General features: G+C 39.2%; 1 protein-coding gene across 3 annotated transcripts in view; it reads left to right on the forward strand.

The window, feature by feature from the left end:
* Nucleotides 1-16666, forward strand: part of CCSER2 (coiled-coil serine rich protein 2) — a 124525-nt gene that overhangs the window by 87325 nt on the left and 20534 nt on the right. The window contains exons 9-11 of one of the 3 annotated variants that reach the window (XM_082269403.1): nt 1736-1834; nt 6923-7007; nt 15558-15597. In XM_082269403.1, coding sequence (XP_082125529.1) covers nt 1736-1834; nt 6923-7007; nt 15558-15597 — 224 coding nt within the window. The remainder of the gene's footprint in view (nt 1-1735; nt 1835-6922; nt 7008-15557; nt 15598-16666) is intronic. The other 2 variants (XM_082269404.1, XM_082269402.1) reach the window with 2 other exon arrangements.

Raw genomic sequence — 16666 nt, forward strand, 5'->3', positions numbered from 1 at the left:
TTGTTCTCCTTACCTGTTGGTTTACAGAGATAAGGTGGTTCGTTGTCCCTGCCCGTTGTTCCTTTCAAAGGTCGTCTCTGATTTCCATTTTAATAAAGACATTATGTTGCCTTCCCTATGGCGGAACTTCCTGTGACATCACAGATTGGGACAGCGCTGAGGACACAACGTCTGCTTTTTACCTTGTACCTACAGGTAAGCCTATATTAAGGCTTACCTGTAGGTACAGTGAATATTTCCTGAACTTGCACTGTTTAGCAGATATCCACACAGAATGCAGCCAGTAATGTCACCGGCACATGCTCTCTGAAGGGACTGCATACCAGTGCCATCCCTTCAGAGTTCTATTCTGGGCCCTGGGCTCCCGCGGGAATGCCCGGCAGTGACGTCATGGTGGCCCCAGCCATTCATAAAGCTGGAGCCCGCCAACCCAGAAGGAAGACTAGGTGGAGATGGGATCTCTGGGGAGCCATGACACCGCTGTGCTGGAGGGCTCCGTGTGCAGGGAAGTCTGCGCATTTTAGTACCATATGACTTAAACCTGCATGTGTTCTGACAGTTAGACTTCCTTTTTTTCTGTAATGTGGAGCAGTATGGTGCTTTATTGTGGAAATACATATAATGTTTTTTTCCTCTCTAATAATTATATTCAGCTTTTAAATGATACATGCCTGCCTGCTAATGCATTCTATGCATTTAAAATAAAAATCCTTCTGTGTGCAGCAGCCCCCCTAATACTTAACCTAAGATCCCTTTTTGTCCACCAAAGATCATGAGTGTCTCAGCCGCTCAGGATCCTTCTTGCTGATTGGCTGAGAAACAACGGCGACGCCATTGGCTCCCGTTGCCGTCAATCGGCTAGCTGGAAAGGGGGCGTGGCCAGGGCTCCATGTCTGAATGGACACAGGGAGCTTTAACTTGGCTTCGGTGCCCCCATAGCAAGCTGGTTGCTGTAAGGGCACTCAATAGGGGGGGGGGGGGGGAGAAGGATCGCAGAAGAGGGACCCGAGAAGAGGAGATCTAGGCTGCTCTGTGCAAATCCACTGCAACAGAGCAGGTAGGGATGACAGTGTTGATGGGGGAATCCCTCCTGTTGCGCCATTGTGTTCTGTCGACGTAGGGACCTATCCCAGCTGGCAGAACATGATGATTACTGCAGCAGCTATAGCCGCCAGCATTAATCTGATGTAAAAAAGCCAATTGACTTGCGTAGAACCAGCCTGCCTATGGATGGTTTGAATCTCAGCCAGTACCTGCTTTACCGGTTGAGATTCAATCCATCTATGGCTGGGTTTATTGTGTAGCTAGCATTGCAACACTACTATACACTATCGAAGCTCTGCATCATCTGAGTCACATGCTTCTTTTTTTGACTATGAATGAGCATCATCATACTACCTTGTCTGCCCTGTGTTAGCTAAACCTATCTCCCTCCCGTTCTCACTACCTAAAATCAAGTTAGATTGGCAGCATTGTGTGATGAGATGGAGCCTGATCAGATCACACTGCTTGGCCTTCCACTCTTGATTTCTGCTGTGCAGTGGATTGTGGGAAAGTGATATACATATAGATTTTACGTACTTGAAGTATCTTGGAATGCTTTTAAAGTGAATTCTTAAATGTACTAACGATTTATATATATATATATATATATATATATATCTATATAGATTTTTTTTTTTTTTTTTTTTTTGCTTGACATATTTTTTTTTGGCATCCTGTGTCAATTTTGCAGAAAACAAAATGTAAATGCCAGAAAGAAAGTCAGGAGCCCAAGGTGGAGATGTCAAAGCAGCATGACAAGTTTACTCAGACCAGCTGGAGAAGGAGTTCAGTGAGTAGAGTGGGAGAAATGCTTGGAAATATGCTACTATATCAAGTCTGTTTGAAGGTCATAATCCTGCAAATGCTAAAAACACAGATTTTTTTTTTTTTTATAGATATAAATTGTTTCTTACTGAAATGGATCTTACTTTGTTTGAAAACAACTCATTTTATAGCCAATAATTATTACTTGTGCATTAGTTCTCTAAGACAAATGGGTATGAGAAAACCCGCCCAATACATTTCTCCAGTAGACAACCTTGTGGGAGTAAGAATTAAAAAAAAAAAAAAAAAAAAAAAAAAAAAAAAAAAGGTAAATCCTAAAGGAGATTATATTTGTTTTCCCAATTTTTTTTCTTCAATAGGTCTTTTTTGTCTAACATGGAGTTGTTCTCTTTCTAAACATAAGACCTGTTCTATAAGTGATAGTTGGTGTTTGCTCGTATCTATTGAAGGACTCCCAATAGCAAACCGTTATCAGACAATGTCAGTGACAGCTTAGTCAGTGTGCTTACAGAATCCTTGGAGCCCCATGGACACACATTTACGGTGGCTTGGTGTTAGGGAACCCCCTCTCGTGCTGCCAAATATATGCGTTGCGTAGTCGATGAGGTAAAAAAAAAATGTGTAGGGTTTTTCATTATATTTGAAATCAAGGTTTTACCTTGTAAACTGAAAAAAATGACCCTTGTTTAAAGTTTTTTCTTCCTGCATTGCAGTGCTATGTAAAAACTACTTTACTGCGCCTTTCAATAGTGCCAGGTGTTTTTTTTTTTTTTTTTTTTTTGAACCGGCAAATGTGTCTCGACTCGGCTCGTGTGTGTACCCGGTTTTAGTGTATTGCCAGCTTAAATCTGTGGGCTAGTGGCACTTGTGTGGCTTATATGGACAGTTTTTATTAGATGGTATAATTACACTAAGCCACTGCAAACGTATTCTAGTGGATAATTAGTCAATCGTTATTTTTAAAATAAGGACCTAAAAGTGAAAGCTTGTTACAAAGTCATTTTAATAAATTACTTTCAAGAATTTTATTACAATTTTAAACACCGCTATAAAAACAAACTGAAATCTGAACTAATTGGGACTATATTATGGCTCGTTTCCACTGAGCTTTCTGGTACAGTTCGGTTCGGTACGGTATGCTATTTATGCTGTTTCCATTATGAATGGTACCCTAATTCCGAACCGTACCACTTTTTTGGTACCCTTTCGTTGGGGTACCAAGCACATTAGACCCGTACCAACTGGGTGGAGCTACACTCTGCAGAACTTTCATTGGTTGACAGAGAATCGTCTATCACAGCCTTCCTGCTACACCACGCCTATCATGAAAGGGTACTATTGGCAGTGGAAATACAATGTGTACCGTTCCAAACCGTACCGTACCACTCAGTGGAAACGAGGCATTATACATTCCTTTTAAGGTTACAGAAAAAATGGTGTTTTCTTTTGTAACGGAACACCTTTTTATCAATTCTTCTAATGTGTTAAAACCAAGCAATGTTTAACATGCTGCAACTGTAGAGTCCATGTTAATTTCTTGCCAGTTCTATTTAATAACATTTACCATGTGTTCTACCATTTGTGTTTTTGCAGACCAGATTCATTAACCAGTCATTCTTTATTTCCACATAACATACATAGACTACTGGATCACAGCAGCTCATACACTTCCATCTTTTGCTGGCTGAATGAGCTCCTTAATTCCGCTTAAATTATCATTTTTTTTTTTTGGCAACCCAGTGAAACTTCTGAATAAAGGCAAACATGCATGCTTGGCAAACATGGTTAACTGGCTAGGCTACAGGATAGTAATGCAGACACCTCCATGTGCTTGCTTTTATGATTAATTTATTTTCTAAGCACCCCAGGACCCCCCTATACTCAAGGGACCTATAATATGCAGATAACAACCAGAGTTCAGATAGTTGCACTGTGACTAGTCTCACCCTTTACCTGCCTATTGCCTCTAGAGGGCATCCATCACAATTTAGTGTTAATTAGGTGGGAAGTAGTAGGGCACAGTGGGATCACTACAATCATTTTTTTGGGATGTTTTTCATTAAAATGAACTTGGGCTTGAAACCCCTAAGACCATAAAGTAAACATGTATATAGGGACCTAAATATAGCTTTTGTTTTCGTTGTGGACCTACAGGTATACTTTAGCTACCTTTACAGCCTACAACAATTGCACATAAAAAAGTATCTGATAAAGAGATCCAATTTGGAGACGATTAAGCCGGCCATAGGCTTTTTGAATTTCGGCCGGCATGTACACAAGTTGATCGATCTGCCGGATTTTACATGTGATTATTGCAAGCGGCTTTAATAGCGGCTAGCAATAATCACGGTGTTCTCCGGTGGAGACCGCTTCCTCTGCCCACTTGCCAGGAGAACACAATGGCTCTGTATGAGTGATTCCCCTGTTAACACTTTGTGTTGATGGGGGAATCAACCCATAGTTACAGGAAAGAAATTCACCCCCGTCTATGGCCAGCTTTAGGCAGTTAGACAGTTGAGCAACTGAGTGTGGTAATTGCTGTAGTGTTTTGAATTTTATCATGGGCTGAATATGAAAATGTAGAACTTTCCAGGTTTGCACAATGTTCTTTGCAATACCAAAAAATGAGTAAAGTGCAATAAGACATAGCAACTAATCATGAATCATCTTTGTTGTTCTGCTGGGTTTGAGAAGAGTTAGAACTGAGCGTTGTTCCAAGGCTGGCCATACATGGGTCGAATTTCCAAAGCATTTGCTTTCGAAAATAAGTAACTTTGTACATTTTGTGATCCGATGTTGCCACCATTGATTTCGAAATTCAAACAACCAAGCCTTCAATTTCACATCATATTGCTACAGAAAATAATTTTTGTGGCTGGGAATCTTCTTTCTGGGAATTTTATTTTCTTGCACTCATGCACTTTTTTGATTATATTTCTCGCCCAATTCTCCCATCATTGATTAGAAAATCGTTCCTTTTTCAAAAAATTTCCAACATGCCCCATCACTCAAATTTGATGACCGCGCAAAAATCGGGCGTTGCGCAGGCCCACTTATGGTGCGAAATTCGAACTAAAATTCTTTTCCAAATTTGAGCCTAATGCTGGCCATACATGTATAGATTTTCATTTGGAAATTTTCATTTTAAGAAAATTTGTTTGATTTTCTAATGGGTGGTGTCAAATTGATGTCTGTTTTCGACTGCAGTGACGGGAAAATTCCAAGGGGCAGGAACGAAAACTTTTCACGTTCAACGAGTTTGCAGGCAGTGTATGTGGTTATCGCTCATAAATTACGTTCATTTTAAAATTGAATGCTAAAAGCAAAAGACAATTTTCGAATGACAACATCCTAGGAGCAAAAGCCCATTACTGCAAGAATACTAGCATGAGTCCTTTTATAGCATAAATATCCACAAATAAAATATATGTTGACCTATTAAATTCAAGGTGTTCAATGAGAATGCTCATAACATTTATGATACTAGATGGGTAATTCAAGACGCTGACATCTACCAACAGCTTTTAGTTAAAACAAGTTAACAGATAGTATGCACAGGCAATTGAAGTATCTTTTGTGCTCAGTGGAATATGTTCAAATTGTTTCTGGTAGTCATATTGTAAGTAAAGTGGCCTTCAGTCATGTTTGCTAGTTCTTGTTGCTTTACCATGGCTTTGCTGAATTGTGCCTAGCTCTGCACATGCTGAGATGAGAACAAGCTTCAGTTCCTGCATGATTCATTAATAGACCTATATACACGGCACAAAAAAACTCTGACACAAATGGACCCTTTCAGATTTTCCTTGGGTTTTAATTCACCCGGTCAGGACAGAGCTCCAGAGAAAGGCACCCGTGAGCACATACAATTAGATTGATATTAATATACTAGTTCTCAAGCCAGCTTTTGTTTTGGATGTGCATTTAACTGCTGAATGACATACAAAATTAACTTCCTGTTTGTTAACTATTCTATTCCTAATACAAGACTAGCTTGTTAATATTTATAATATACATATTATTACATCTCTATTCATTTTTCATGTGCTGACGTTTTAATACCAACGTTTTATGTTCATATTAAAGGGAATCTATAGTCTTACAGGTAAATGTGATAAGCTTACTGCATGTGTCAATGCAACAAATGGATGCATCGTGGTATAGTTTGGAATTGTGTATGTACATTGTAGCTATATGTGTATATGCATTACATCTGCAAGCCACGTTTCCGATCTATTTTTGCAGAACAGCGATTGTATTTATCTTTTTACTCTTCCTCTAATGCACATATATCAGTTTGCTCCGACTGAGTGCTTGAAGACAATGTGGCTTATCCTTTTATCTCAGCAGTTGTTAGGAATGTCCAATGGACTGCCTGATTTACAGAAAACCTAGAAGAATTTACATATCTCTTAATGAAATTCAGTCATTGAGACATGGAACATTGACACTGTGAAGCTGTATCAAAAATGTCAGTAAATTGTTGCGAAGTGTATAGTAACCAATTGGGGTCTATGTTATGCTAGTGTGGCTTTAAGGAAGTGAATTTTGATTGATTGCTATGGGTTACTGTATTTTGCTTATTGCACCTATTGAATACGCTGTACAACCCTATACGTTCCCTTTAAGAGGCTTTACATCACAACTTGACATAGCTTATTAAATAAAATATATGTCATGTGAAGTTATTCATCCCTGCACTAACATTTCCATGTATCCTCTGTCATTTATATTTTCTACATTCCAGATGTTATCCTGCACACTGGTTGTCTCCATCGTTGTCACCTTGGGTTGATCTGATTATGATCTTTTATTCTGATGCTTGTTTTTTTTATTTCTGTATAGTTTCTGGTATATATGTGTTGTTGTTCAACTGGTAAAGGTACATAGAATTTGTTGTTACATTAACAGTTCTTGTTTGTACAAACGAATCATTTAGTAATACATGTTTTATTGGAGGACTTTGCCTTTGAAATGTTACACTAAGGGAATTCCTCTCTTAGCTGAAACATAATAATTTGGCTTTTGTGTGGCTTTCTTCCTCCCCCGTTTCCTACTTTTTATTATCCAAATCTCCCTCTTTTTTTCTGCACAGAGTGGGTATTCTGCTCCCTCCTTCTCTCCCTGGCAGGGCCCATACCAGGGGAGTCCTCGGATCGGTCCACCGCACCGCAGACAGAGTGAGTCTGTGCACCTCTCACTCATCCCTCCTGACCTTTTATGTCTGCCTACTAGATGATGTGCATGCACCACCTCTTCACTAGCACCCTGCCCAAATGCCAAAAAGATTTGCCTTAACCAACGTGCTTTATCTGTTCAATTGTTCATTACAGCTGAAACAGTGAGATGCATGGAGTCTCCTATTGAGCTGGTTTTGAACAAATTACCTATCAAGACAAACCTGACCCAACATATCCTGCATTTCTCTCGCTTTTTAAGGAGCTTTCTTTCCTCTGGCCTATAAAGACTTCCAGCATAACTTAAAAAAGACAAGTAAAGATGTTACCAATACAAATTTGTATAGCAGTGCACATAGTCTTTCCTAAAGCAAAATACTGTTTTAGGAATCTTGATGGAAGCTGCCATTGTCCCTTGCCATATTCAGGTTCTGGGGTAGTCCTATTGGCAGGTGGGAGTTGCAGAAGGGAAGCTTCCATCTGAGGTCTCTTTAAAGGGTATTCTGCTTCGCAGCTGATTTAGGTAATAGAGCATATACTACAGAAAGGAGCACATTCCTGTAGCAGCATCTGCACTTTAACACACAAAGGCACTGCAAAATTCCTTTAAAGGATAGGTTTACCTTTTGGAACATGTAACACAGAGGTGTCAAAACTGGTGGCTCTCTAGCTGTTTCAGAACTACAAGTCCCATCATGCCTCTGCCTATGGTAGTCATACTTGTAACTGCAAAGCCTCATGGGACTTGTAGTTCTGCAAAAGCTGAAGGGCCGCCAGTTTGACACTGTAACATGTTCCTGTAGCGCACCCTCACCCTCCTTTCCCTGTGACAGCAGGCAAGGGTTCCTCTTTCCCACAGCCGCTGTCATGTTTTAAAATTGTCGTGGCTCAGCCCGAACAGCTGCATCATGCATTCACTGGAACCTGGTAGTCAATTCACTCTTCCTCCAGCTTTCAAACTGAAAGCTCATGCAGAGGTACAGACAAGAATGCTGGAGTAAGTGTCTGCAGGGAAAAATAATCAATGCACTTTTTTTTTTTTCTGCAAAAATATGTGCATTCATTATTTTTCTCTACAAGGTGAGCCTAGCCTTTAAAAGAATGACCTCTTCCATACTAAAATAACATGAATTTGGTAATAACAATTAGCGGTTTGAGTTACAAGTTTAAGCGATGAGTTAGTCCAGAAATATCCACTCACCATTTTTATGTTGTTTTGAGTTTCATGCCCTCTTGTTTTTATATGTGATGCAAGTGGAAATGAAAAGGGAAATGCACAATTAAGGCTGAAATGCAGTGGTTTTTGGCAGCAGTTACTTGGGTCAGTCTCGTGCAACTGGGTACTTAAGGATGTAAAACATTTGAAGGAAACCTGCACTAAGAAAAATACAAGGGCTGCCATCTCTGACCTCCTTCTAATAATACTAGTGGCCTGGCTGTCTCGGGCTACAGTATATTCTGACTCACTGACCCAGACCAGAGTGAAATCAGAAGGCTCCTGATCTGCATGCTTGTTTGTGTGACTCAAATACTTAAACTATTTGATCAGCATTAGAGCCAGACAGGTCAACAATTGCACAATTGTTGAGAAGTCAACAATTGCAGCCTTCGTATTTTCACAGTACAGGTTTCATGTAAAATTACATTTATGTTCATTTACATGAAACCTGTGCTATAAATACAGGTTTCCTTTAAAACGAAAAAGGACATTTTCATTTTCATTTTCATTTTCATTTTAAAGGAATCCTGTATTTATAAAGTACGGAGGCTGCAATAGCTGACCGTCACTTTTTAATATTCCCTGGTTGAAAAGCTGATCTGCTGACCCACTGATTTAGTATTTTAAATCACTGACTTGGAACAAGCAGATTTGGGAGCTCACTCTGCTGATTAGTATTCTTGTTCCTAGTTGACAGAATGTTTATAAGCTAGAGACAGCGAGGATAACTAGGACCTTCATAGTAATGTTATCAGTGGCCTCGTCATTTCTACTAATACAGATTTTCCTAAAACTTTAACATTCCTAAATAGTGGTTGAGGGGCACAGATCTTCCAAAACATTTGGCTATCGAAACAGAAAGCTCTAATTTCTGACACCAATATGTCAGGCCTACTGGGCTGTAGAAATGTGGTTGCTGCGTGGCAACGCAAACATCACAAGAAATACTTTCCTGTAGCTTAAAATATTTTTAGTAATTTGCCCAGAGATCTACATTTATGACTTAAAGTACCTGATTTTAGTTAGAGGTATATGAATAAATAGTAATACCATGAGTATTCTTTACATGAGTCCCCCTTGTATAAAATTCTTGTAATATAGAGTTCAGTCTTTTTAATGGTCTTAGGCCACTGAAAAGAAAGCTGTAAAGGAAATAAAAGCAGAAGCAGGATGGCTTCATTTACTATCTTTTCTTTTTTTGTATTTTTACTACACTGTAACATTTGGAGCATGTGTCACCTTTGTCTTGTGCTAACAGCCCATGTGCATTTCTTATAATGGCATGCCAGCATTTCATGGTTGCGTTTTGCCTTGTTTTATCCCCCAAGCAGAGTGTGTTTATTTTCTACACAATGGGATGGTAAGTGCAATTTTGTTTTGTAATTGTACAAATTATTTTAATATCAAGTTTTAAAGAAAAAGAATATTTTAGCCCAAACCAAATTTAAACTCCAAGGTTTTCAGGTTTATTAGCTGCTGCTTAATTGTGTTGCCTGAGGTCACTTGTATATTAAACATAAAATTATTTAACACACATTATAGGTTTCGTATCTGGGTGAACCATTGAAAAACCAATCACCCCTTGGAATTTTTTAGAAAACAGTACTACTTACTGGAACATGGTTTTAAAGCCTAATTGGTGATAATGGGCTAAAACCCATAGATTGGTGCATTGTTGAAAGGGAACCTCTCATTCTCCATCTTCACTACTTACTGAATCCTTGATCTAAAATAAGCTAGCTCGTTTTTTTTTTTTTTTTTGCTTTTTTTTATTTTCTCTTTTACTTTCTGTGTGGAGGACAGTCCTAAAGCAAATCTGTACTAACATGCAGTTTAGAGCTATGTTGACATTAGAGCTTCATTAAATCCTAATAATTGTATCTGCAAAATACCTCTTCTGATGACAATAGTGCTCTGGGGTTCTCCAGTGGCAGGTCATATAACCATTACAAAGTTATCGGTCATACAAACTCTGACAAAGGTAACGCTCCTTTACCAAAGAGAAACCACAGACAGGTAATTTTAAATTCCTTTTGCAGAAACTACTTCCCAATACCATGGCATTGTTAAATGATTCATTATTGTGGGAATTGATCTTTGATTTCTTCAAGAAAATAGGCTATTTGCAGCAATAATGAAAACAGTTGGGTGCTCTTAGCAGTGTTAATGCAAGGAATCCTTGGCTTCTGCAGTTTTTTCCAGCTTTGTGCGATTGCGGAGATCGCATGTTATTCGGAGCGCACTGCTCCTAAATTGCATGCGATCTCATGCGCGGTGCAAATTTCAGCCATACACTTTTTGCACCGCATCCGCAATAAACTCGCACATGAGGCTTTTTTTTCAACCGCAGCAGAATCGGATCGCATAGTGGTTCACACTAGTGCGATCCGATTCTGTGCAAACTTGCAGATCGCACTGCAATATGCGATCGCAACTGGGGGTGTCGTTAACTTTTAATTGACACCCCCTGCGTATCACATATGGCAGTGTGAACTGCCAGAGGTGCGGATGCGATGCTGGATCACGCTGCATTTTCGCAGCGTTCCCACATTGCACAAATGTGAACCGGCACTTAAGCGAGCCTTCTTATTTATGAATTGTAAGAAACCATAAATAACATCATGTAGTGTATGATTCTAGCACCCAATATTTATAGTGAAGGCGGATGTGTGATCTGATACACAGCAGCTGAAACAGTGAGCTTTGTAGACTTTGCTGGGCACTGCACTGACTCATGTAATGAACAGAGTCCGGTCTGCATCTGAGATCGGTCTTCATATTATACAATAAAATAGTATTAAGAAAAAACAAAAAAGTCACACTGCAGGTTGGTAGCGGGTACCATAAAGTAACTGTTCCTACCATTTTCACACCCCCTTGGCTACTCTGATTTAACACTTGCACACCTGGGAAACAGGAGTGTAGGTGACATATGACCTTCTGCCTCATACAACTTAGGCATTGTTGCCTCATCACTGTCTCTGTTTTCCTTTTTGGGAACTTGAAACATTTACAAGACTTTTTAGGGACCAAAAAGGTAGCTTGAGAAGCCACATGGCATGAGATAGCAGATATAAAAACAGGGGCCTGCCCCTTAACTGTTGTTTACATGTGTGATATTCACCACCATCAGTACTGCCACTACAAGTTGCCAGTAATGCACAGGTCTCATGCACACTATAACGCAAGCTGTGTGTTATGAATATCGTGTACACTGGTGTGAAAATGCAATGTAGTGCTTTTCTTTTTAACTTTGTTGCAATTTCTGTGCGATACAGTGGATCGCATTGCAGCATGTCAGCAAGCACTGCACAAAAATACAAAGTGTTCTTTTCAGGGGAAGCTGTGAAAAAAGGTAAAGCTCTACTGGTTTCTATCATTCAATCATGTACAAATAAAAATGTTGTTTCTATTTTCCTTGCATGTGATTGAGTATTATTTGCAAAGTGACTAAGCTCTGAAGCAAGTGCCCTTGCAGTGCACAGCATATTTGCCTTTAGTAAATCAACACTACAGTTGTTGGTGTAAACTTAAATCATAGGATTTAAGGCAAATTGCCTTGTTCTTGCATTGAGATCACTACATTGGGAAATTCTGCCCAACACTTGTTGTGAATGAACCCCTTTTGTGGTTGTGGAGACACCAGACCCAACAATGCAGATGAGCTGAAGGTTACTTTTAAAAGAAACCTGGGCTTCCATAACGCCTCAGCAGTGCCACAGGCTGATCACCCCATGCCACGCCACATCAATGCAGTAATTCATGCAAAAGGAGCCTCAGGCCAAGTACTGAGTGCATACTATACTGTACATGGACATTACTTTTCAGTAAGCCAACATTTCTGTATAAAAAAAAAAAAAAAAAAGTTTTTAATTCGTCATGTTATAATCACGTTTTCTGAGATACTGAATTTTGGGTTTTCACTAGCTGTAAGCCATAATCATCAAAATTAAAAGAAAGAAATGCTTGAAATATATCACTGTGTGTAACACAATTGTATAAAATATGAGTTCCACTTTTTAATTGAATTACTGAAATTAACTTTTTAATAAAATCCAATTTTTTGAGATTCACCTGTATATGCTGTATATTTAACAGAACAGCTTTTTGTTTCAACGTACACAGCCACGTTATCCATTCACAGGAACGTGCAGAGGTCACTGCGCTTGCAGTCCATTGATTACCTCTTCAGTCTGTATCTCCATATGGACTTGGAGCTGGGGAAGAGTCTGCAGGAGCCTGTGTATTGCATCTGTGATGTACTGGTCATGAGTGCAATGCTCTGCAGGCCTGAATGCAAAACATTTATATACAGAACTATGGAATTATTTCAGCCGATAAAGGCAGCATGGTCTATCCAGTCTGCATTTTCTTTTTATCTTTCTTGGGATATTAGTGCTACCAGCCCAGGCCTATGTAAAGACTTGGTTGACTTCTCATTTAGCCCCAGTGCATGAGATTTCAGTGTTTAGATGTGAGTGGAAGACTCACACTGTCCAGCCTTACTGCCAGCAACCTGTAAAAAATTTAGAGGCTGAAAGCTTCTGCTGCTGCATGGTACTCTTGAGTGTTACTAATATTTAGGGTAATATGCGCCCAGGGTCTAATCCTCTAAACAGACTGCGTTCTGTACATGTGTCTCTGGATGCATACAGCCCTAAACATTTGCAGCACTTGGTGCACCTTCCAGCCCAATCCAGCTGAAGCAGCTTTCAACCTCTCTGAGTTTTACAGACTGCCGGCAGCAGAGCTTGAGATTTGCGCCTGGAATTTAGATGAAGGCGGAAGGCACAGAGTCTCATGAACTGGGGCTAAATGCTGTGTGCGTGAGGGCTTAGTGAATCCTTATCCAAGACTGCATTCTGTAATCTGGTTCCAGGGGAGTCTTCTATTTTATTTCCCCTGAACCTGACTTAGTGATTATAGGTGACTCTTAGTAGCCACATTGAATAGCTACTATAGCTGCAATTCTGTATCTAGCTCCAAGGCCTCTAAATGTCAATCAACTGAACTACACATTACTGGAATAATTAAAAAAAAAAAAGACTTTTCATTTAATTGCATTTCAGTTTTTCCTAGCTATAAAAAAGCTGAATATATAGATTTTTTTTTTTTTTTACAGCTGCTACAAGATCATTCCCACTGTCCTCTGAGCTGTGCTCAATAAGTAAAGAAGGTTTGTTTTATTTAATGGTTATAAGACAAATCCTGCTAAACATGGTTTGCAGCTAAGCTTAGTACACAATATAAACCCACTGCAGTTTACAGAAGACCACAAACTGTTCTGTAAAAAAAAATACACTGAGAATATGCTTCACAGCAGTCATTCAAATGTGGAAGTATTAGGGAAAAAAATAGGAATTCTATATGACACACATTCTCGGCAGCATGGCATAACAGTAAAAGAAATGCTACGTTTGTGCTTACTCTCTTCACTGACTGACTAAAGCTGACCATTCCCTGTTCAGATGTTGGCCAGTACCGCATGAATCTCCCAAAATTCAGTCGCCTCCCACCCTACATCTTTCTATTGAAAAAGAGATGGGCACAAAATCATCAGCTGAACAGTGGCTACATTAAAATCAGATACAGCTCCTGTTTGGGTATTTTGAAGAAGGTGGACCCTGCTGTCAAAGTACAATAACTACAGTTGGAGATTCCGCCATCTTCAATGTGTAGTGTGGATAAAGATTTTTTTTTTTTTCTGTTCATCTTGCAGGCTGAATAGAAAAAAGTCCTATTTGTGTAATGGGCAGCTTTTAGTCTTTTACTTTTACTTTTTAGAAGGGTAAGACTTGCATAGGAATCTTGGGATGCTGTAGCAGCTGAGCAGTGGTAGGAGCGGGCAGCTTGGCATACATTCTATACAGCCTGACAATTAGATTAATAGACCTGTACATACTGGCTTAATTTGCACACACAACATATAATTGGGTATAAATCACGGTTTTAAAAACTAGATGTCATTGTAGTATAGTCATGTCTATAAAAAGTCTTCCACTGTGGGGACACAAGATGGAAGGTCTTTCTATAGGAATGAATAGGGATTGTGGCCTGCTTGCCTACAAAAGAGACTAGTCCACCAATCCATACAAAATTATTTTTTTAGTAGGATCACATGAAGGAATAATTGTGTGTGCAACAAAGCAGACTTTTCCTGGTCCACCATGTTTAGGAAAAGTGAGAGCTATCAACCAGACTAAATATTTGGCCAGAGAGTAGTAGGGAGTCTGCCTATTACAGATTTTCAAGACTTGGCTCTGCACTCATGCATATTGATCGTTTCAGCTAAATAAAGTCACTTTTAGGCCTCATGCACACTGGACGTTTTTACAGCTGCTGTATTTGGTGTCAGATGTTTTTTCTGCAGCCAGTAAACTCCCCTGCATGTTATCCTATGTGTCCATGCACACATAGGCTGTTATCAGCCGTTTTTGGCAGAGGCTTTTTCTGGCTAGAAAAAAAAACCAAAAAGGAGTGGGTTTTAAGAGGCGTTTTTCTGCTGTAAAAACGCTCTAACTCTGATAAAAGCTTAAAAACTTTGAAAAATGCCAAATGATGCGGCTATTCGGCTTCTGTCAATGTTTTTGAGCCATAAGCTTTTGTGGAAGTATAGATTTGCAAAAAAATGCTAGAGCTGAAAAAAGCAAAAAAAACTCTACTGCTAAAAAGCTCCTTTTACAGCTTTCTACTGATGTTTTGATCACGTCCAATGTGCATGGCCTTAATGCCAGGGAACACATGTAGCTCAAGGTGGTTATTCCTTGAGGTTTAGTTATTTAAAATAGGTTCAGAAACTTCACCTTGAGGCCACTTTTAAAAATATTTGATTACATTTAAAGGCCAAGGTTACTTGAAATTGTCAGTAGATGGAAGTTTTTCAAAGCAACTTAAAGAAAAATGTTAAATGCACAGTAGTTATCTCATTATATTTAGTGTGACTAAAAAATCTAGATGCTCAAGGCACATTTTTTTTTCTGTTAAACTTCAAGGCACCTTTTTAGCGTAGTTCTTGGCATTGATTATGGAATAAACAGATATTTGTGACCCATATTATGTTATAGTGTTATATAAGTGAACACTTTACAGCTCCTTTTCTGAAAACAGGGTTTTAGATTCAGAAATGATTGATTTGCTATAAGCCACAGGAAACTTTTTTTTTTTTTTCTGTTACCACATCTTTGATACTTGAGCCCCAAAATGGTTTGATAAATTAGTTGAAATACATGATCTCCTGTTCTGTTCCCAGCCCTAATAGTCACTGTTGTATGTGCTTCTCTGATGCCATTTGTCCTTGTCTCCCTGTTGCTGCTTCCCTATTTGCCACTGGAAAGGATTTGAGGAGTTAGTCCATTACTTCTCTGATAAAGCGTGGTATAGTACTATTTAAAATTACTTCCCATGTACTGCTGACCTCTGTTTGTTGACATCACACTGTGGAATCATTTACTCCTGCATGTTGCATGATCCATATTGTCTTGCATGCAACATTTAAGTTTTTACACAGTGGGCTCTTGTCTTTTTTTAAATGTTTTTTGTGACCCATGTTGTACTTTTATGAATGTACAGACATGGATACAAAAGTGGCAAGCTGCTCAATACATTTCAAACTAAAGCTTTTTTACCCAAGTGGATATGAACACTGGGACATATATAGCACTGAATAAATTAATTGGAAATGTATATGAAAGCAACCCAATACATCCTCTTAAAGTGGACCTATTTTAAAACTAATCTCTAGGAATTGCATAAGATCCATCCTTGCAATATGGCCCTCTGCATTTCACACTAAGGGATGGGGTAAGTAATCCAGCTTATTCCTGCACCTCATGAATTCCTCCCCACAAGGGTATATTTTATCTAATTCTTGGAGATCAGCTTTAAAACTGAATTCCGGCTTTCCTGCCATTTTAAATAGCTTGCTTGAGCCAAAACATACTATTTCCATTACAAAATGATGCGGCCGCTGTGTTGCGCTGCATCATACTTTAGTAGCATCAGCTACATACAGTATGCAGTGCTGTGTTTTGGCATCAGTACAGACGATCTTTGTCTGCTGCAAGAAAAAATTTGAGTCGGCCTTAATGCCTCTCAGTCATTGAGGAGAAACCTTGTATTTTTATTATACAGTGCAAGGCTTCCTCTGATTGGCTGAGGTGGAGAAGCAGGTGAATGTCACAATCTCCATCTCAGCCATTCAAGGGCTATGTCCATTCTTCTAGCCTCACAGAAATCTGTCGGGGTTTGGACAGGCATGCCCTGCACATTCTTGCCTTTTATTTACTGGATTCCATTGATAGTGTCATTGGTGGGTTATAGGAACATGCTGTTCTGCAGACACTGTGCAATTAAAAAGTGGTCCTGTGCAAACAAGCCGCTGCAAAATGCCTATTATAGCATTGTACTGAGTGACTAGATGAAGGTTTTTTTTTTCACACATTAT

This window comes from Pelophylax lessonae (genome assembly GCF_965119305.1).
Source record: "Pelophylax lessonae genome assembly, chromosome: 9".
Lineage (NCBI taxonomy): Eukaryota > Metazoa > Chordata > Amphibia > Anura > Ranidae > Pelophylax > Pelophylax lessonae.